General features: G+C 41.8%; 1 protein-coding gene across 2 annotated transcripts in view; it reads left to right on the forward strand.

Moving 5' to 3' along the window:
* Positions 1-23,559, forward strand: part of LOC111869694 (serine/threonine-protein kinase 17A) — a 127,221-nt gene that overhangs the window by 97,791 nt on the left and 5,871 nt on the right. For both annotated transcript variants that reach the window (XM_023861390.2, XM_023861391.2), the window contains exons 2-6: positions 9,333-9,545; positions 15,763-15,901; positions 16,837-16,963; positions 20,180-20,228; positions 22,920-23,099. In XM_023861390.2, coding sequence (XP_023717158.1) covers positions 9,333-9,545; positions 15,763-15,901; positions 16,837-16,963; positions 20,180-20,228; positions 22,920-23,099 — 708 coding nt within the window. The remainder of the gene's footprint in view (positions 1-9,332; positions 9,546-15,762; positions 15,902-16,836; positions 16,964-20,179; positions 20,229-22,919; positions 23,100-23,559) is intronic.

Raw genomic sequence — 23,559 nt, forward strand, 5'->3', positions numbered from 1 at the left:
GGGAAATTTTCATGTTGGTCCAAGTCTGTCCGCTATAACCCTTATTATATATGAAGCCAGAATCTAAAATAAACAAGAAGTTCTCGGAAGAACTAATCGCATACTTTCCTTTGACACGACATGGACCACACAGAAGACACGTCCAACAATTCTTCCATAGTTGCGTGTGTATTCATTGCTGAGGTAACGTTTTTACCGAGGCGTTCCCGAGCAACGATAGGAAAATGCACACAGACTGATGGGAGGGACTTACTAAGTACACTATTGAGATGGACTGAGGTGCCATGATGTACATACCAAGTTTCATAAAGGTGGTTCAGCCACTGAAAGGTTGAAAAGGGAGGGGGGGGGTCCCAGATAGGAAGGAGATCGTATAATCCTACTTTATTTTTTCGAAAGGCTAATAAATAACAGCGCCGGATATTAATTAACGTGCGGTTTTATATTATACTGAAAGTTGTTTCAGACAGGAAAGGCATCTCTTCTGGGGGTACAGTGCGGTCCCATATTACGAGAATTTGAATTATGCGAATTTGGAAGAGAGCGATGTAAAAATGTGAAGCCTCACTTTATGTGCGAAGTTTGAAATAATGCGAATCCTATGAGAAAGCTTGCCTTGAAATATGCAGTCTTGTGTCAAGCGAGGTTGACCGCACTGTACATACTTCGGTCCTGGAGTCATTTCTTTAATCGCATTTTTCAAGTTGCTAAATTTTTGTTTGAGCTAGGCTCACTCAGTCAGAGGTACAGCGGATCGATACAGACGAAAATGGACTTAACCCTGCCAGATTTTATGTATGCCTCCCTTAAATAAAGCTATCCTCGTAGCAGGATGTGGAGGCCCACAGGGTTATGAGACGTCGAGTCTCCCACATTTTCTGTACAGTCGGTTCACACATGACGGTGAAGTTGTCAGCCTTACGCTCTGGCCCCCTTTACCCCCAAGACCCTATTGCGGCTGGAAGGATTCGGCTAATTGAAAAATCCGATGACGTCATCGAGAATGGAACCGTACGGCTTATAGCATAGTGCCTCAAGCAACTACGCTACCGCGTTCCCCGTGTGCACCTTCCTTACCAAATTCAGATAGAAATCCAGTAAACAGTTTAGAAGGTGAAACGTGAGGTGGGTGGACGGATATGCATGCTTTCATCATCCTAAATTTGAGGAAGCTAGCGCACATAAATATAAAAGCATTGGTGTCTTATTGCATAGCTTTTTTGAGGAGAGGGGGTGCCTTGCATTTCCATCGTACCGGTATCTAATTTGATTTTCTTCGCTGCGAAACCAAGGCATCATGTTATTAAGGTGTCTTTTATTTCAGTGTGCTTGCATGTAACAAAGAAGAGCTTAGTTCTGTAAATAAACTATAGTCATTAGCCCTCAGATGAATTTGGCAACTTGACGGAATTTGTTATTCCGTGGAATGTCGTCTCTGCATTATTTATATCTTATTTTCTCCCCGTGGCTCGGGCACACACCTGTCGTTAAAAGACTCGGAGAGGTAGTGCGGTGGTGCAGTGGTGCAGTAGACGGTTTTCTTGAAATCGGAATTTGCAGTTGATACGGGTCTTTTAGAACTTGTAACTGTTTTGTAAATGTTGTCATAATATGATGGTCGCGAGTATAACGGGTTCTGGGCTAATTTTGAAGTAATAAATGCGATTGTACCGAATACCGAGGGAGTCAAGCATCCCAGATAGTGTAGGGCAGCGAGCCAAGTCGAATCCTCATGGTCATTACCTCATCAGTTAGTACAGTGAATGGATAGCTACAACCACAGTGACACAGAGTTCCATGTTTCACACCCTTGCCCTGCACCAGCAAATCTTGAGCTTGAAATGCCCATCCGGTGTGCGTCGTCTGCAGACTGTGTGCCCAACTGCTTCCACCGCAGCGCAGTCTCGAAGCCAACTTGTGCGTTATGGGTTGGCCCGACTTGACAGGAGGAGCGTCCGACTCTTTCACCTCAGTCTATTCTCACAACGCTTCTATTACAATTGCAGTTTGATTCTAAAGTTTTCTAACGGTATATACACATTAGTAGGGAATTTTTTTCATGCTCCTGTTCCCAGAGTTTTAAAATTTAAGAGGTTCTGAAAGTTGCTACGTTTCGGAGGTCGGCCCTGTTTCTCTTGTTAACTGGAAGGGCTATAGTGATCTCCCAATAGCGTAGCAAATATCACCCCACATTTTTATTCAAGATGTCGCCGGTTCGGTTCTCTGCCGGCCGATAGTCTGTTGTGAGTTGTTTCATTCCCTCCCCTCTTCCCTGCCATTTTATTTGTTCCATATCAGTCACTAGACGTCCTTTTCTCTTAACAGTCTTAAAATACTGTTTCAAGATATCAGATTAGAGGGTGACTGGAAAGTCGAGGTTCTGCTATGGGGTAAAGGTAGAGCTAGCCCTGTAATAGGCCGTGAAGGACCATAGGGTTGTGAGACGTTGAGGCTCACACATTTTCTAGACAATCGGCTCAGAGATGGCGGTAAGGTTGTCAGCCTTACGCGCCGGCCGCGCAGATTCCTGGTACTCGTTTCTGTTCTGAGTCGACAATAATTTAAATAATTAATATTTAATATTATTACACATTACATAAAAACACATACCTCAAGACCAGTAAAATCTGTTGCTGACTAATCATGTCGGGAAGCACAATGCAACTGACAGACGACTCAGATTTGAGATTATCTAAGCAACGCAAACGAGTAGCCACGAATGCCCAGCATTCTCACATTCTTGCTTGCAATTTTTTAAAATAAATGAATGCATATTTGGGTTCTCTGGGCCAAATGGTCCTGCTGCCTCCCCGTATGGGCCTTGTTGATACATGGAGTGGTTCTGGTACAGCTATCACCTCGAAGTGTCTCATGATCGCCAGATGGATATAATTGAAATTAAAATAATACAACAGTAAATGTCATTTGGCTGATATTTATGCCGAGTTTCACCAAAATCTATCACTTTCGTGGTTGAAATGTACCGCATTACACTTGAAAAGGACAAAGAATGTACCTTATACCTCAACGGGATTAGCAGGAACAATAATAAAAGTGTGATATACAGGGTGTCCCAGGAGGAATGGACCAAACTTCGGGAGGGTGTTCCTTATGTTAAAGTATGCCGATATAACCCAAAACACCTATGTCCAAAGTTGAACGGTTTCGGAGATAATGGCCCAAGAAAAGTGTGGTCTTCTGGCAGGTCCACGCACTGTACCTATCAGCTGAGAGGTCTTATCTGTGTTTGTCCTTGAGTGCCGTGATTCACCCTAGCCGTACGTATGTAGTTGGCTTTATCAGAACGCGCAGTCAGCCACGTTACGTCAGCGCTTGCCATTCATGTGTCATGTATACTGCTTGGAAACCCTAAGGACAGTTATGACATGACGAGCGAGTATTTTGTACTTCAATTTTATGGCTTCATGTCACTCACAAGTTGGTTTGATGTTACGTACATTATTAACATTACAGAATCCACGTATTCCTGCCAGTTTTAATATGTATTTTGTAATCAACAAGTGTGCAACGCCGGTCAAAGTTTGACACTTCTCTGGCCATTATCTCCGTAACCGTTCAACTTTGGACATAGGTGTTTTGGGTTATATCGGCATACTTTAACATAAGGAACACCCTCCCGAAGTTTGGTCCATTCCTCCTGGGACACCCTGTATACATATAGCGTGAACGATGACAGACGGTCCGCGGTCTTCTCATGTACTTGAGCCTGTACCGTTTTTCCTTTAAGCTCTGCTCATGGGCCTGCAATAAAAGAAAGAAGAGGCAGGTCGCATTCCAGTCACGACGGCTCACGGAGACTACTGCTACAGCGAGGCGACAAGATGTGACAAACACATTCGCAAGCAGCGTTAGTAGAGCTGCAAACCACAGATCCTGCCTTATCGCTCAGCATTTGCTCGAGATTCAGGAATGTGACAGACAATGTTAATAGTGCAAGGGTGTGCTAAGTTCGAAAGTCCTTACCATTCTACATAGCCATTGGTCTTTAACTTCTTGCAGTCATTCTTCAAGGAAACATGGAATTCCGGGAAGAATTTATGACTCTGAATGAGCAACTATGCGCCTGGCTGGGCGATTAATACCCGTTCCTCGTTTTGCGGAAGTTGAAATTGTTATTAAAAATTGAAACGGTATAAAGCTTCAGGTATTGATCAGACTATGGCAGAATTCATTCAACCAGGAAGGAAAGCAGTACGTTCCGAGAGCCACAAAATTACACAGTCTATCTGAAGTAGAATTTACCTTGAAGGAGGCTTTGTTGTACGCCTTTGTATGACAAATTAGTAAAAGTGTAGAATGCACACTCAACAGGCTCGTTCCTCAGAAAGAGATAACCGAAATGCTAACATCCATGCTTTTCAGATTACTTACAAGAAAACAAAATGTAGCAGATGTGAGAAAGGGAAGTGATATCCCGTAGTTCCAAAAGTGCCCTTATTTTGGATAGATCGAATAAGTGAGATTTTGATGAACTCATCCCTTGTAATAAGCGAACATTAAATCACATGTAGACATATTCTCTGTTATTTTATACTCTTTGAAGTTGGTGAGAAATTAGTACTTAAGGTTGCAGCATTTACTGTTATTACACGCTCTAAATTAAATATATAGACCATATAACTTATTTAATACAGGCTTTCCGTAGCTAATAGATCCTTTGAAAATGTGGCGAAGTTCAGGTATTTGGGAACGACAGTAACAAATCAAAATTTTATAATGATGAAATGATGAGCATGTTGGATTTTGTACCATTTAGTTGAGAACCTTTTGTCATGTCGTATGCTGTCTACAGATGTAAAGAATGATGTATACAAAGCTATACATTTGCCTGTAGTTTTGTATGCGTGTGAAATTCGGTCTCAGACATTAAGAGAAAATCAGTCTCAAGGTGCTGAGGAGAGTATTTGGACCGGAGAGGGCTGAAGTGAGGAGCTTCGTAACTTGTACATTTCGCGACGTATAAAGAGAATGACGAGTCAAGGAAGGTGGGCGTCGGGAGAAGAGGAATACATATAGGCTTTTGGTAGGGAAGCCAAATGGAAGGAGTCCACTAAGCAAGACTTAGACTGGGTGGGAGAATAATATTAAAATTGATCTTAGAGAGATAGGTTGGGGTGTTATGGACTGAATTGATCTGGCTCCGTATAGGGACCAGTGGAGGGTTCTTATGGCTCCGTAAAATTCTTGAGTAGCTAAGCGAATGGCAGCTTCTCAAGAATGACTCAGCTCCATGGAGTTAGTTGGTTGCTTGGGTGATTGGTATGCTTCAAAGCCATGTTGTACCGTAAAAGAGGACTACATTAAAGGAATACAATGAAGCTGGTTTCATGGCGGTCTGTGCTGAGTCAAGAGTTTCTACCATCTTTTGCTGTAACAGTTGAAGCATTTATTTTGGTGTAGACTGACCAGTCACGATCGAGAATGAAGCACTTCGCAAGCACAGGTAGTTATGCTTAATTAAATATACATATTGCGGCATGTGGACCCGTTGCTAGGCAACGACCGCGAAATAAGCTACTTTACAATAGCCGTTGCTAGGTAACGGCTCCGCCAACAGACATTGAACGCAACAATTGTACTGTAACAGCCGGGTTTTCTACGCGGTCCATGCCGAGATGTAAGCAGGACAACTTAGGGACACTAAACACCAGCAACCACAGGCACCGCAGATATACGCGGAAAGCTTGCTGACCCACGTGCAGCACCGTGTGCCACAACAGGAAATTTAGAGAACATGTTTATCATTACAGGCTCCCAGTTCGGCTAATAATGACACGTTAAAAATTGCAACAGATCATCACAGAGCTCAGTGAAGCAGTATCAGAAAAAAGACGAAATAGTGGCCATTACAAGAATGGTAGTTAATGAAACAAAATGGCTGCTAGAGTTTGTAAGCCACTTAAAGTCATAGCATTTAATACAAATGGAATTTGGAGGAGGCGCTATGAGCTCAGTAAACAGCTGCAAGACACTCATATAGGCGTGGCTCTGCTCTCAGAGACACATCCCAAACTCCATGAAAGGTTCATCATTCCAAATTATCACTTTTATCGGACTAACCGCTTCCCGGGAAGAGAAGGCATTCTCCATAACCATGTAGACCTCTGCTATATGTGCCATACATACACTTGACGAAAAGACCAGACATATTCGTAAGAGACAAAGCCATCCTCTCGTCAGAGACGATGCTACCTAAGAAGTATGACCGCATGGGTTCGGTTGTAAAGAAATCTCTGGTCGTGAGCCTCATGGGGCTTGGCGCCAAGACGAGCAGATCGGCGGTAAACCGCAGTCGTGAAATAACTGACTGAGTCAGCAGTTAATGAAGTGAAATGTAGTTTGTTGGTGAGTGAGCGAGTTAGAGAACTTCCGGGGTTCAGTTGCTGTGAGAAGCCGGTAGCTGAGGCCGGAGGTAGTTCGGAAACCCACAGGAAGGGGAACTTCCGCCGTTGGAAGTCGCTAACAAGCAACGGCTAGTGGAGACTATAACAGACTGGAAGAGCCAGTGTGTCCTATAGTGATTTGTGAAGAGCGTAGGACAGTGAGAGCATAACCCTTACTTATAGTTAACTTGTTGTACAGTAAAAGTTCATTAAATCCGATTACCAATTCAGATCCCGTCTATAATCACTAAAAAGCGTGACTATTTATGCATACTTGTATGTGGATTGTAACCGCTCCACTGTCGCGCACTAGTTTTAAGTATAATTAGAATACTTAGTACAAGAATTAATTACAGAGGCCAAGTAATAGGCAAGCCAGTGGGACACAGTCACCTTCTTGTCTGCGAGTAACACAACGGCGAACTTTGATAATACAATCACTGACAGATCCTGCACATCGTAACTTAAAAAGGGGCGTGCTGAAGTCCCACGCCAAGCAGGTTATCGGTCAGTAAGCTGTCAAAAACGACGTTAGGACTTTAAGGGTCAGAATCCCGCACTACAGCTAGCTGATTGGAGATCCAAAAATTGTGTGAACTCCTAGATTTCAAAATTACCCAATCAGTGGAATTAAAAGGGAGTGACTTAGCTGCGGAATTGACGACCGTGGACCTCAGGGTCTTCAAGGAAGTCATTCGCCGAATTCAGTGGTATTCCAGCTCGCAAACTGTTCGGACGCAAAATCGGTACCAACCAATTGTGACTATAAATTCTGTTAGAAATTCGAAGTTACAGCATAAGGATTAGTTAAACTATGAGTGTAGATACCTCCCGACTAGCCATCCTGCCAACGACAAGCAGAGTGATTCTTGAATAAAGAGAGCAAGTTCAATCCAGTTCATTGGCGGTGTTCACTATTGACAGCCGTTGCAATAAAGTGGCTTGTGAATAAGTGTTGTGCGTGTAGTATCGAGAGCTCACCTTCCCCTACCTGAGCGAGGCCCAGTTAAACGACCTGAGTTTGATTCTTAGCTCTACCACTTGAACTAGCACCTCACCAACAGCATCCCCTTATAAATAATCCCCTCTTTCTTTCATAAAATTTGGCAAAGAATTTCACAAGTTTACTGGCGCCCAACCCTCTACAAATTACCTGACAACGAGAAGAGGAGGTGGTAAGGAGGAAGAGCGAGGAGAATCAAGCAGGCTGTAGCCGCAACCTACCAGCAGCAGCCGCCAGCAGTAGTTAGAGGTGGCGCACAACAAAGTTGGGCGGAAGGTTATAAAAAAGAAGTGGAGCCCAACGTGGAAGGCGGTTAAAGAGAAGTTGCGCAGCAACGTGAGGTGAAACGGTCGTAGGATGTATACATACATGTAGATGGAAACTTTCTTTATTGAATAGAGAAAAATGGGACTTCGTTATTTTCAGGTGTTCGGAATTCCATTTTTGATTGTTAAATGTTCATAAATGTTCGCATATTAATTTTGATTAATTATCTCTAAAACCATAAGATTCGCGGGAAAAGTGTACGTCCTGGTTTTCGCTACAACTTTAGTTCGAAACATGTTTCGCTCCGATAAATTTATAGCGAATTGCGCCCTAGATACATGCAGAAATCCATGTATGATTCCTTTATGTAAAGGGTCCTTATTTTTTGCCTTATTTTAACCGGAATTTGAATTTGCCGTCCGCTTTATTGTTAACTCCACAGTATCAGATTTCATGGAAATGAATTCACTGGTGCTCTAGGTGTTTTGTGCATGCAGGAGCAGAGCGACGGACAAAATTGGCTGTAGTCATTATGCAGAAATTCACTCATATCACCTGCGTGCTGACTGTTATCCAGCATTCTGCTTGCAGAATGAACACGTTTGGATCATACTGCGTATCGGCTCTGCATTCGTCAGTTCGGACAGCACGACAGCTGTTTCTGCACTTCAATTAACGAATGACACGGTTAGGAGACAAGTGTTTTATTACAGCGTTTTCCTAGAATTGATGTAGACCTACGGAAATAAACTGATTATTTTTTTTAGATAAAACTTGTAGCAACTTCTAATTGGGGGGTTGGGGGGGGGACTTTCTCTTCAGAATGGTCTCCAACAGGGAAATACTTAATAAGCAGGACCGGTGAAAGCCGAAGTGCCACCCTAGGAAACAAGCAACCTCCACTCCCCCATGCACCTCAGTTACGTAACAGATCTAGTATCTGAAAACTTCGTCACAGCAACGAGTAATGACACGAGATTTTAGTGCGTTGACGAAGACCGTCATTGGTGTTGCAATTCTTGAAACGGTTGTTTGTATTGTTTCTTAATATATTCGTAGATTACTGTGAATTAATAACAGGCATGAGCTTCATAAAAGACGAACAGAAATTCTTTTTCCTGAAAGGGAGCTAACCCCCCCCCCAAAAAAAAAATGGGCCTCACCGTGCGGCCGCTTTGTGCGCTGGTGCCGTGGCCCTGATTGTGACTGCTTTCTAGGACGATCCTTCACCGTATGTTAGTTATTAATTCGCAGTTATAAGAGTATGTCGTTACATATCTACGAGGAGATGCCGATTACAAGTTTAAATCGAACTTCGCCGTTTTACATTAAGGGCGAGGGCACACCAAGGAAACTGGCAACCGCAACGCAACCGCGATTTCAGAGAATTGTTATTAGTCTGAGTTGAACACATGTCAGTGAATGGAGAAGCGCAAACTGAGGAAACTGCGTAACCGTTGCGGTTGCCAGTTTTCTTCGTGTGCTCTCAGCCTTAGTGTAATTCACAGCTGTATGGCAGTCCTGGGTGTCATTTGATAAATACTCGTATATGGAGAATAATTGACAGATTGTTCATACTGCCTTGCTCCATGGTTCAGAGAACCGGGAAATTTACCGTGGGATATTTTATTGACGTTTATTGACGTCTTTGTTTACAGAGGAAAGTTTGCGGCTGTCCGGAAATGCACACACAAGGAAACTGGCGTGGAGTATGCAGCCAAGTTCATCCGCAAACGACGCCGTGCGACGGATCAGCGTCAGGACATAATACATGAGGTAGCGGTTCTGAAAATTGCCGCCGACAGCGCTCGAATTGTTCAACTAAATGAAGTTTATGAGACTTCAACGGAGATGGCGCTTATACTAGAACTGTAAGCAGTTTTCTGTATTAGAAATTACGCCGTGCTTGAACATGATGTAACTCCAACTAGACCTGTGGTGAAGAATGCGTGGTGTTTAACCTGTAATCCCCCAAGTCTTCATGGTAGTGTACCCGCTTAAGAATGGGACAACTGAAACTTTCGGAACACTTATGCATTTAGGTCTGGATTAGAAACAGAAGTCTTTGGGTTCGACACCTGAATAGGAGTAATTAAAGCCATCTTATGTTTTGGTATTTAGACAGGAATAATAAACAAATGTTAACACAGTAATATTGGTTTAGTTATTTGGAATTTTTGGGTTGAGGGTCATATAATAATACCAGACAGGGAGTTTCTTCTAGAGATAGATAAGGGTGTGGCCATAAAATGAAAGTGCTGGGCCAATCTGACTTCCGGTTCCAGGATGAAAAATGTGGGAATTAATTGTGGTGTGGGGCTGTTCTCATACTTCAGACTTAAATGTAGAATTGAAGGATAAGAACTCACAAAATCACATACTTGGACAAGAACATGCTTCCATCTCAAAGAGAAGGTTCAGAAATTAAACAAGCTATAAGTTCTCATTTCTGTACTGTATGCATAACCTTTATTGAAAGTACTTTTACAATTTTAGGATAATTCTTAAAGTAGAGCTGCCATGAAGATAAAGGCAGCAGGTTCATCAGAAATGTCAGTACTCATTTACTAGAGTACATAGTGAAATTCCAGAAGAACATAATCTTATAGTAATATTCTATTATTGAAGTGAAATAACCACTTTTAAAAAGGAAACAAAAATATATGCTTTAGAAACTAACATTTTCATTACAAAATTAAGTTATCCCTGTAACAGGCCGTGAAGGCCCATAAGGTTGTGAGACGTTGAGGGTCCCACATTATCTAGACAATCGGCTCAAAGATGGCGGTAAGGTTGTAAGCCTTACGCGCTGGACGCGCTTTACTCCCCAGGAAAATTATTTAATTTATTCCTGGTACTCATGTCTGTTATGCTAACTGATATTATTTTCAAGATCTCAGATTCAGTTTTCATTGTCATAGTGTTTACATTGCCCACTGGTTTCTGTCCTGTTCTTCTGTTGTTAAGAGTTTTTCATTGGATTGACAAGTAAAACAGACATCCTATAAATTATGAATATTTTCAAGATGTCAGACGTTTAAAGCTTTCACGCGGTAGCGTAGTTGGTTGAGGCACTGTGTTACAAGCTGGAAGGTCGCGGGATCGAATCACGATTATGTCATTTTATTTTTTCAATTTACCTAATCCTTCCAGCCGCACTATGGCCCTGGGGTCGACTCAGCCTCTAACGGAAATGAGTACCAGGAATATACTTGGAATGTTCTTGGGGGTAAAGGGCGGCCGGCGCGTAAGGCTGACAACCTTACCGCCATCTATGAGCCGATTGCATAGAAAATGTGGGAACCTCAACATATCACAACCCTATGGGCCTCCACGGCCTGTTACAGGGATAGCTTTACTTTACATTTTACTCATACATATGTGGTATGTCATCAGTATCTTTCTTAGTATTTTAGGCCAGTTTCCAACATCTAGGCATAGATGGTGATGTTATCCAGCAGTTGGCACTGGATCTGTACACGTTAAAAATTAAGGCCTACCACAGATTCAGTTGTTAAAATAATTATAAAAGCCTAAAAATAAAATGAAATTTAAACAGTAATATGTAATTATTAAGTTCTGGTAATCCATTCTCCTACATAGCATCAAATATGAACAACTGTGCAGGGGAATTTTTCTGTAGAATATTTCGGGTTTGTTGCAGGCATATGTACAACTGTGAATATTTGTTGTATAGTTGTGTTCTTCTAAATGCACAGAATTTTGCTTTCCATTACAGTGCCTCTCAGCTCACGTGTTGCGTATGTTACGCGACAAATAACTTCACGTAGGTCTCGGATTTACCGAACACATTTATTCTTGCAGACTCAAATACAAATACGTGTAGTATCACTTCAACTGCATTCTACGGCGGCTATCCCAAGACTGTCTCGGCGAATGCATTACCTTCTTATATCTGCGGCCGTTGCTACGCAGTGAACCTTCTGTTGTAACCGTGCAGACTCACTGTTAGGATTACAATACTGTTATTGTTACTTCCTACGCAACGGTCTGTTCTAGCGTTTCCATGGAAGTAAACCCTTCTGGATTCCAAACACGTGACATTGCTCCCTTCTGAAGGTTGTTCGGCCCCGAACAGCCTAACGGTACTTCCTCTTTCTTCCATTTCCGCGGTATTCATCTTCCGAGCGGTACCTCCTCCTTTCCTTCCATCCGCCCCCCCCTCCCCCCTTCTTCAAGAGTGCTCGCCCCGAGCACTTCCATGGTCCAGCCGTTGTTGTGAATCGTTTCATACCCGGAGTGTAACCAGCCCGGATTTCAGGAGAGGGGCGGGGGAAGTTCATTTACCTGTTCTTTGGGGGATACACACTCACTAACCGCTCGAGGCAGGTTATTAGTACACAGTCGGATAGCGACACGGCGTACTGGGTCTTACAATGACTGTAATGTAACAACGTAAAACTTATACATTCAACAACGACAAAAAAATATATAAAAATTGACAACTGAACAAAGAAATATCAACTGTGAATATCAAGAAATACATAACAAACAGATCATGACCTACTCCGGCCATCCAGGTCAATGCCATCATCAGGGCTACCGCCCATTTCGCTCAACACAAAAAAAAAATAATCATAACAATACTCACAGATTTCCAATATATATATTTAAACTCATTTGCTTCGCCGTTCCTCCATGGCTCGGCAAAGGGCACTTTCCCGGGACAAATAGCAGAAACAGATAATTTTAGATACACATAGAAAAACCAAACACAAATTTCTAAGAGCAGAGACAACCGCCCTGCCTAACAGCCACCCAGGGAAAGAGGACGATCGCTCGTCTAGTTTACGGAGGACTGGAAAAGGGAAAGGGGAAGGGGGGGACCTCACATGAATAAACGTCATGCAAAGACCTTAACCGGAAAAATAGGAACATTGGCTCTGCCGGACAGCAGGCCCACGACGTCCTCCACGGGGCGAACCCTTTGAATCATCTTAAGACGGTTCAGGATCGCCCCTTCTCCCGGCGCATCCAGCTCTATCACGGCCTCTCAGCATCGTCCAGCACCCAAAATGTCTCCACCTAAGGTTCGTCGGGGGTTCATTCATCACACCACGGGAATAAGTTCAGTGTGAGGGAGAAGCACCTCCCCTTGACGTCACCACTCCCTCCGTGCCGCGTGCACACCAATAATCCGAAGGATCCTTCCTCTTGAGGTGCAGCACCGAACCCCCGAACGTCTGTGGATATGAAGATGCCGGAACGCATCTACGTGGACAGAGCACTCTCCAACCGTCCCGGGCCCTCGAGAAGTCGGAGGTATGCAGCAGCTTCCGAATAGAGCCGCCAGCGTCCGCAGCCAATTAAGGAAGGAACAAGGGAAAGATGGCATTACTCTAGAACACAAAAAAAAAAAAAGCCTTACAGAGACACAGCGCACAGTCCCAAGAGACAAACAAAAAAACTCCAAAACATCTACATTACAGTAGTTAACAAACTTCAGCCACCGGCTCTAACCATCCGCAAAATACCTCTTAAGCTGGGTTATATGAGCCTTCCATAATATTACGCCTGTTTCGAGATTTCCCAATTGAACCGTAACTGGCGTCAGAAACTAAGCAATGACATACGGTCTAGACCACTTAATAGCTATTTTGGCCGATTGTTGTAAAAGCTTAGAGCTCTGGGGCTGTCGTTTTGCTAAGACTAGGTCTCCAAGGCGAAACACATCCTCACTCCTCAACGCATTATAACGTCTGGCAGCCCTATCCCGGGCTCGCTTCAAGTTCGTCAGAGCCCGTCCCCAGAAATCCTTAGTGTCTTGAGGGGACTGCTGTAGATCTAACTCAGACAACTCCCATCTCAACCCCAAGGGATGGTTCAACTCCCGTCCCAGGAATAGGAGAGCTGGGGTAGCACCCGTATTCTCGTACCAGGCGGTGTTAAATGCCACGGCAAGACCCGGTAAATTTTCATCCCTGCGGGTATGTTATGAGTGATGGAAGATAGTCAGGGCTGCCTTCAGATTTCGATTAAAGCGTTCTACCTGCGAAGCCAGGGGGTAATAAGGTTATATCGTGACGTGTTCTATCCCTCAGGAAAAGCAGGTATTGTAAAACAATCGGGAGCGAAAAACCGCGGCATTGTCCGAAACAATGCAGTTGGGAATCCCAAAAGAAGGGAAATATTTCCCAACTAAACAAGCCACCACCACATTAGATGTGATCTTCCTCGCGGGGTACATGGCCACAAATTTAGAAAAGCCGTCAAGAACAACCAAGATAACGAGGTTGCTCTGATGACTCTGGACAAGGGGACCAACGAAATCGATAAAGATTCGCTCCATGGGTTTTGTGACAACATGACTATTATGGGGGCAAACCCACGTGTTTTGAGCTCTGCTCTCATATTCATTCTCTCTTTAATTCTCTCCCCATTCACTCTCCCTGGGGATGCCGGTGCTTCTATATTACCGGTTCCTCATCTATGTTCTGTTTCTTTCCTTTTTCCGTTTCGGAGGGAGTCGACCCCTCCACAGTGTCCAATCCTTGTTTTGTCGTTCCGGAGGACGTTGATACCTCAACAACGTCGAGTTTCTCCACAACCCGCCTAACATCTTGGTTGCTCTCTTCTCTCTCAGGTGTAGCAGTTCCTCTACATCATGGTTTCTCATGCCCTCGTTGCATTTCCGTTGCGACTGACGTCTCCTCCCAGACATCTGTTCTGTCACGGTTCCCCTCAGTACGCTGTCCCTGACCCAGTTCTTTCTGGCGATTCCTTTGCGCTGTGCCACTCTCGCACGGTGGGTCGTCCCCCTGCTGGCCAATCCCAATCTCCTGTGGGGTCCATACTTTTTCTGGGTGGTGTTCCTGAGGAAGTCGTGCCACTGTTGTGCGACGGGACATCCTTGTGTCGTTTTTCTTCTGCTTTTGCCGTGCCACTGTGGCATGGTGGCTCGTTCCTCTTTGGGCAACGATCAGCCTTCCTCAGCACCCATCCTGACACTGGGTCTGTTCCTTCATCTGGTGGCGGCGCTCCGCGACCAGTTTTCGGTCCTTGCGCCTTTTCTTCCTCGGATCCCCGACCGGTATTACTTCGGCGTTCTCCTCAGGGACCTCTCGTTGTTCTACCGCCTCAGGTTTCCTGTACAGTGAAGTTGGCTCCTCCTTTTCTTGACATACCTGCATCTCTTAGCAGGCCGTCGTCTCTGTCCTTTTCGGGTTCGACTACTTCTCGAGCGGCTTTTCTGTCCGCTTCGGGTTTGAGTTCGGCCACCGTCTGCTTGTGACTGGCGGCCATTCTTTTTTGCCAGGCTTCCCATTCAGCATCAGCATTTGCCTGGTTCGCATTCATTTCTTTTATTATGGCTTCCCTTTCTGCGGCCATCCTTTCTCTTATGGCTTTTGTCCTTGCTTTGATGGCTTCCGTTTCTGCGGTAAAACCATTAATCTTCTTCCTGCAACATTTCCACTTTTATATGGTGTGGTATTAGTGTTATCAGTATGTGCCTGAAACAGCATCATTGTTCCTATATAACTTGCAGTTCAGTAAAACTGTTGTTGTCATAAAATGAACAGCATTCTAGGATTAAGTCCCAGCCCCTCATGTCTTCACTCTGATTCCTCCACCATCACCATCTTTAGTACAGATATCCCTCAGTTTACGAGGGTAAATCAGAAATGAAATTCCTATTACCTTTCCTGTATAACAGTCATGAAACCTATGAACGTAAGTTATTCAGTGTATCAAAAACTAAGTTTGTTAAGTGAAAAATGGGTGCAAATTAACATGCTTTGTTCTGGTAAAAATTTGTAAAACAAGGAATTTGTGTACTTTGTCCACATGTGCTTCTGAATCAAAAGCAGTAAGTTACTGCACACGTGTATTGTACAAAGCTAAATGGAACTAAGCATTCCTTCATTCCTTTTGTAACATTGAATACATGGCATTGGTAATGAACGTTAAAGTGAACAGTGAATAAACACAATATTAATTACTTAAAGATGGTGAATAGATCCCTGAGAGAGTCTTGCTGCAGTATGTGAAACAACCTGCTTGTCACTTGACACACCTATTCCAAAGGCCACTGTTGTATCATGTTTGCTTGTGTTCGTTCACTTGCAGAGCTGCAGGTGGTGAACTGCAAAGGGTGCTTGATGCTGAAGAAGGGCTACAAGAGCAGCATGCAGCCAGAGTCATGAGACAGATACTTGAAGGCCTCAGTTACTTACACAAGAATAACATTGCACATCTTGATCTTAAGGTAAGCCCAGAACTGGAAACTAATATGAATGTGCACACGTTACATACTGAATGTCACAGTTGAGTAATTATGACTCTAGATTCACATTCAGGACATCCCAAACTTGAACCTCAGTGTTTCTGTGGTGTTTCTGAATCCTGCTAGGTAAAATGTACTGCATCTGCTTCCTTCCACATCCTTTATACATTCACTTATACCTATCCTATCATTTAATGCTCATAACCATTGCTGATAAAAGGACTGTCATTAAATAGCCCAAGAATTAAAGATTATTTCCTTCTGAAATGTGAGGCTGTGCAGTCAGATTAAGACTCTTCAAGTCCAAAGGTGGCTGTAACATTTTTCTCTGAAATGTTGGTAAATATGTACCAAACTACATGGTGTCACATCCCAGAAGGCAGTGATCTTCATGATCACCATCATGAGAACCACGGAACTCAAGATCCAGTACTCGATATTTATTATAGTATATAACAAACAGTGGGACAGGGTATGCCTGCTCACTTACACTTGCATGGTTTAAGGACATTCCGTCTGTGTGATTACTTTCGGTTGTTCAGTGAAATTAATTTCAGGCAGTATGCTGTTTAGACTTCTTAGCTGTGAAATAAAAGAAACATTACCATTCTTATCACCATACCATTAAGAACCTTTCTGGCAGAGATATCAGTAAAAAAAACAGCATTTTTAATCCTAATTAATTGTTTGATATCCTGGTCAAATTCGACAATATTTATTGGAATAGAAAATGTGGAATAATATCTGACTCAGATGTCAGTAGTGTTGGTTACAGCATGTTATGCTTTAGAAGCATGGGTAACAGAAAGTGCCCTGCAAATAATACTGTCTGTTAGGGCCCTTCTTTATTTGGTTTAGTTCATCCTTCATTTTAATTTGATTTCAAACTAGTGTTTTTCTGTCTCAATTTGTTACAGCCACAAAACTTGCTCCTTACTGGTGCATATCCAGACTGTGATATTAAACTGTGTGACTTTGGGATTTCAAGGGTTATCCAGAATGGAGTTGAAGTACGAGAAATTTTGGGGACACCAGATTATGTTGGTATGGTTTATCATAATTCAAAGTCAGTAACTAAGAAATGCATGTTCTAGGACATCATTCTTAGCTGTGCTGCATTCTTTACTCTTTGCTTACTCCAAGTAATATGAATGAATAGATTTTATTTCTCATTAACACCTTGGAGGAGATGTCTGGCTCAAATACAAATGAAAATAGTTATTTTGACAGTTCTCAGGATTTCGTTGCTATCTCAAGGCAAGTGTAGTACATTATATACTGTTTGTTTCCTTCATAAGTACTGATCACTTATTTTAATATTCAAATGTGTTTTTGAAAAAAAAAAATATATAAATATATATATAATGTATATGTTTTCGTACCAACCTCCATGTAAGAAACTTAGTAAAATCTCCTTTTTATGGAATGCCAAGGAATCTGAAAATTTGTTTCTATCTGACAGGTTTCCGTTTAACCCATATACTTCAGCATAAATGTTCTCATATCTTACCTCCACTCTCAAGAAATTAAATGAGGTAGAGGGTAAAGAGCAGTATCGTGTTGAAATCTCAAATAGGTTTGCAGCTTTGGAAAACTTGGACACTGAGGTGGATATTAATAAAACTTGGAAAACTATTAGAGAGAATATAAAAATGTCTGCCAAAGAGAGTCTAGGTTATTATGAACCGAAGAAGCATAAGTCATGGTTCGATGAAGGATGCTCAAAATTATTAGATCAAAGAAAGCAGGCCAAATTGCAATGATTTTAGGATCCAAGCGAGTTAAATGGGGATAATCTGATCAATATAAGAGGTGAAACCAGCAGGCATTTCAGGAACAAAAAGAGGGAATATCTGAAAGACAGAATTGATGAGCTTGCAATGAACAGTAAGAACAAGAACATTAGAGACCTGTATGGAGGAATAAATGACTTTAAGAGGGGTTACCGGCCTAGCAGTAACCTAGTGAAGGATGAGAATGGTGATCTGCTTGCAGATTCCCACATTTTGAATAGGTGGAAGAACTACTACTCTCAGTTATTGAATGTATATAGGGTCAGTGTTGTTAGGCAGACAGAAATTGATACAGCTGAGCCATTAATTCCTGATCCTAGCCCTTTTGAGGTTGAAAGTGCTATTGCAAAATTGAAACTGTATAAATTGCCAGGTAGTGATCAAATTCCGGCAGAACATATTCAAGCAGGAGGCCAAATATTACATTCTGAGATCCATAATCTAATTACTTATATTTGGCATAAGGAAAAATTGCCTGATCAGTGGAAGGAGTCTATTATTGTACCAGTACACAAGAAGAGTGATAAAACTGACTGTAGTTATTATGGGGGGATATCACTGCTATCAACTTCATATAAAATTTTGTCCAATATTCTTCTTTCAAGGTTAAGTCCATATATAGATGAAATTATTGGGGATCATCAGTGTGGGTTTCGGCGTAACAGATCAACTACAGATGAGATCTTTTGCATTCTTCAGATATTGGAGAAAAAATGGGAGTACGATGAGACAGTACATCAGCTATTCGTAGACTTCAAGAAAGCCTACGATTCAGTTAGGAGGGAAGTATTGTACAATATTCTGATAGAGTGTGGGATACCCATGAAACTAGTCAGGTTGATTAAAATGTGTTTAAACAAAATGTACAGGTATAATAAAGACCGTATAGGTAAACATTTGTCTGATAAATTTCCTATCCTGAATGGTTTAAAAGAAGGAGGTGCTTTATCGCCACTCCTTTTCAACTTTGCTTTAGAATATGCAATTAGGAAGGTCCAGGGAAACCAGGTGGGACTTAAATTAAACGGGACACATCAGCTGTTGGTCTGCGCTGATGATGTGAATCTACTGGGTGATAATGTTGATACCATAAAGAAAAACACACAAACTTTAATTAACGCAAGTAAAGAGGTTGGTATAGAAGTAAACACAGAGAGAACTAAGTATATGTTACTGTCTCATCACCAAACTCCAGTGCAAAATCATGACATAAAGATAGGAAACAGATGTTTTGAAAATGTGGCACAGTTCAGATATTTGGGAACAACGGTAACAGATCGAAACCTGATTCAAGAGGAAATTAAGTGGCGATTGAACTCGGGTAATGCTTGCTACCATTCAGTCCAGAACCTTTTGTCTTCCCGTCTGTTGTCAAAAAACATAAAAATTAGAATATACAAAACTATAATTTTGCCGGTGGTTCTGAATGGTTTTGAAACTTGGTCTCTAACATTAAGGGAGGAACATAGACTGATGGTGTTTGAGAACAGGGTGTTGAGAATATTTGGACCGAAGAGAGATGAAGTGACAGGAGGTTGGAGAAAACTGCATAATGAGGAGCTTCATAACTTGTACTCTTCTCCAAGTATAATTAGAATGATCAAGTCAGGGAGGATGAGGTGGGAGGTCATGTAGCACGAATGGGGGAGACGAGGAATGCATATAGGATATTGGTGGGAAAACCAGAAGGAAAGAGACCATGGGGAAGACCAAGGCGTAGGTGGGTGGACAATATTAGAATGGATCTTATCGAGATCGGATGGGATGGTATGGATTGGATAGCTCTGGCTAAGGATAGGGATCCTTGGAGGGCTCTTGTGAACATGGTGATGAACCTTAGTGTTCCATGAAATGCTGGGAAATTGTTGAGTAGCTGCAGAATTGGCGGCTCCCCCAGAAGGGCTCAGCTCCATGAGTAAATACTTACTTCTCCACCAACATGCACACACATGATCACAGAGATATGGGCACAGACACATACATGCATGCATGCACACTTGTACACACATACGTGGAGAGGTATGTTGATTTTTTACATACATTCGGTTGTAATTGGAGGAGTAAAGTCATCTGAATTATAACCCATGCAGTTTTGGAGGAGCCTGACATTTTGAAGGGACATATCACCTCCATTGTAAGAGTTAAAGATAATTCCAGAAATAAACAGGCCTATACTGTTGGGCCCTTTTCAAAGTAAATGGCAATGCAACCCAGAAGACCTTACTTTTCCTTTCATTTCATTTCATTTCATTTCCCACTACTAGTAATGTTAAATTTGGAGTGGAATTATTATGACACTTGAGCATTTAGTACAAGGGTACCACTCCAGTGGTTGCATGATTAAAAATTGCCAGTATACTTAAATCCATAGTGCATTAATAATGAACAGTTATTTTTATACAATTTGTGGAGTGATTGAACCTCATTTTACAGAATGTGATGACAGTCAATCTTGTATCTCTTTCAGCACCTGAAATACTGAGCTATGAACCAATCAGCCTTGCCACTGATATCTGGTGAGTGTATTGTTTTTATGATTTTCATGAATACGTCTTGCAACAGTCCCCTTTCTTAATTCTCTGTTACAGAGCCTTGCTGGAGCAGTTGATAGTGATATGAAGAGAGAATTCCCTTGTTAAGGAAGCATAACATCATCATTCTTGTGCTCTATCCAGAACCATTTTATTTTCACAGCCTGTATCTCTGTGATACATACTATTACTATTATCCTCCATATCAGTCCAATGTGATTTCTTCTTATTTGGTTTTCAACCCAAAATGTACGATTTCTTTCTTCCGTATTTATGCTGTATCTCACTCATTTCAGCTTTCTTTGGTTCAGATGATCTTGGTACTTTCTTCAGTCACCTTGAATCTGTGGCTTGCATTGCTTTTATGCTGTCAACTATATAATACATTATGACACACCAAGTCAACATGAGACATAAAACTTCTGTGCTCTTTCCTCAGAGTGAAAGACCACATAAAATAACAGCTAAATTTATGTCAGGTTTAACAAGTGTTTATTAACAATCAAGTTCCTTCCGTCAAATGTGACACTTTTTTAAGTTTTCCACCTCGTCAACACCTGCCTTACATGTTTCGGCTCACCACGGAGCCATCATCAGAGGCATTTATAGTAGAAAAAGAAATCACCAACACACAAAACTTCACTTTGTCCAAGATAGCCACTTTCCAGTTAATTAAAATAATTACAAATAGTTAAAATTACCCAGAATGTCGATTCACTAAAAGTTTTTCACACACCACAGTAGCTTCCTTATTTGATTCGTCGTTAATTCTGTAAAATTATGTTTCGTTATTTGAAGTAAGAATTCTTAAAATCCCTAGAATTCTTTCCCGCTTGGCCCAATCTTTTTGCTTCGGGATGTTGTTGGCGTGTGTTGTCTGTCGGTAGTTGATGTTGCTTGTCTGTGTGTTGTGATGCTTGTGTCGGACCAGAATGAAAGACCTAAAAAAAAAAAAAAGGGTTTGTTATTTACTTTGTATTTTGAAAAGCACACTGGAAGTTCAAATTTTCCAAATGGAATGGCATGACATATTTCCTGGAATTAGTCTGATCTTAATGTTATCATGAATAGCAGTCTCATCTGTGACTGCTGTTTTGCAAGATGACAGTCACATAAAGGTCATCAACATGCAAATTATATTATGCTTTCCAAAACCATGCAAAGAGATATTAATAAAATAGTGGTCTGAACTTCTTAAGCTCTCCTTTTTCCATAAAAATGTTTTCTGTTGTAACTGCACCGCTGGCTAGCCAGACTGAAGTTTACTGTTTGTTTCTGTTGGGGCTGCAACACTGGGTAGCCGTAGCCAGAGTGAAGTTTACTGTTTGTTTCTGTTGTGGCTGCAACACTGGGTAGCCAAAGTGATGTTTACTATTGGTTTCTGTTTTAGCTACAACACTATGTAGCCAGACTGAAGTTTACTGTTGGTTTCTGTTGTGGCTGCAGCACTGGGTAGCCAGAGTGAAGTTTACTGTTTGTTTCTGTTTTAGCTACAACACTGTATAGCCAGACTGAAGTTTATTGTTTGTTTCTGTTGTTTCTGCAGCACTGGGTAGCCAGAGTGAAGTATACTGTTTGTATCTGTTGTAGCTGCAACACTGGGTAGCCAGAGTGAAGTTTACTATTGGGTTCTGTTATGGCTGCAGCACTGGCTAGCCAGACTGAAGTTTACTGTGTGTTTCTGTTGTGGCTGCAACACTGGCTAGCCAGAGTGAAGTTTACTGTTTGTTTCTGTTGTGGCTGCAACACTGGGTAGCCAGAGTGAAGTTTACTATTGGGTTCTGTTATGGCTGCAGCACTGGCTAGCCAGACTGAAGTTTACTGTGTGTTTCTGTTGTGGCTGCAACACTGGGTAGCCAGAGTGAAGTTTACTATTGGGTTCTGTTATGGCTGCAGCACTGGCTAGCCAGACTGAAGTTTACTGTGTGTTTCTGTTGTGGCTGCAACACTGGCTAGCCAGAGTGAAGTTTACTGTTTGTTTCTGTTGTGGCTGCAACACTGGGTAGCCAGAGAGAAGTTTACTATTGGGTTCTCTTATGGCTGTAGCACTGGCTAGCCAGACTGAGGTTTTCTATTGGTTTTCTCACTCTCTGTAAACAAATTCCAAAGTAGTATAGGAAGTCTACAAGTTACAAAAAGGTTTTGTAAGGAGATCATTCATGAGTCTTTTTTTTTCAGCACTCTGAACTCAATTTCTTTAACTCTTAATTAAGCTTAAACATAATATATTTGGAAAGAATAATAGTAGTAAGCAGTATGGTTGTAATACTGGAAATGAAATAAAGCAGTCAAACAGGACAACTATTAATCTTTGAAGTTAGCATGTAAATCCGAGCTTTGTGTGTTAGACAGAACCCCCCCGAAGGGGGTTTTCCCCAATTCATATTCTTGAAGAGTGTAGGGACTACACCTCACTGCCGAAAGTAATTTTGAAAAGTGACTAATTTTTTACATATGAAGTGACAACATTTTTTAATGTTAACATAAGTAATGGCTTTCTTTGTTCATGTGTACAGATGTTCTTAATGTGTGGACTTTATTTTGTAACAGGTCAGCTTTCTTTCCCATTCATCCTGTTATGTTATTTGATACTAAATGATCTGTAAAGATTAAATAACATACCAACAACATTTTCTATATAGAACACATTCATAGTTACTGTTGTTATGTTTGCAGGTCTGTGGGTGTACTGGCATATGTACTTCTGTCTGGCTATTCACCATTTGCTGGAGATAACAAACAAGAGACATTCTGTAACATTTCCCAATGCTGCCTTAGCTTTCCTGATGAACTATTCGATGGAGTGTCTTCTAATGCCAAGGACTTCATTCAGGCCACTTTAGTGAAGGATCCTAGGTACAAATGAAGCCTGAATTGGGTGCAATACTGCAATTCATATGTGTTGGATGAAGGTTTATAGTGTAGTAGTACTTCACCACTGTCAAATCTTATATGAACTGATTTGGTGTGTTTGTAGGTTTGACCCACTATTTCTCAATTTGTGGTATGATAGTGTAACGTTTTTGCGTTACTGAAGACGCTGTAGAGATGGTTAATTGGTTTATTTAACAATCTACAAATAACGGCTACAATTAATTATCACACAGTTGCGGGGTTTCACACTTTATAACCCTAATCGCATTAATCTGTTAACACTGTTGCGGGGTTTCACGACTTATAACCCTATGCGCAAATCAGTTCACTCTGTCTTCAGTAGTCTACACGTTTACAGTAGGGGAGCTAGGTATCACTGTATCACACGCTCCCAATTACACAATCACTCACACGTCCGGATCTTCTTTCCGCGACGGCTGCT

This window comes from Cryptotermes secundus, unplaced genomic scaffold (assembly GCF_002891405.2).
Source record: "Cryptotermes secundus unplaced genomic scaffold, Csec_1.0 scaffold1344, whole genome shotgun sequence".
Classification (NCBI taxonomy): domain Eukaryota; kingdom Metazoa; phylum Arthropoda; class Insecta; order Blattodea; family Kalotermitidae; genus Cryptotermes; species Cryptotermes secundus.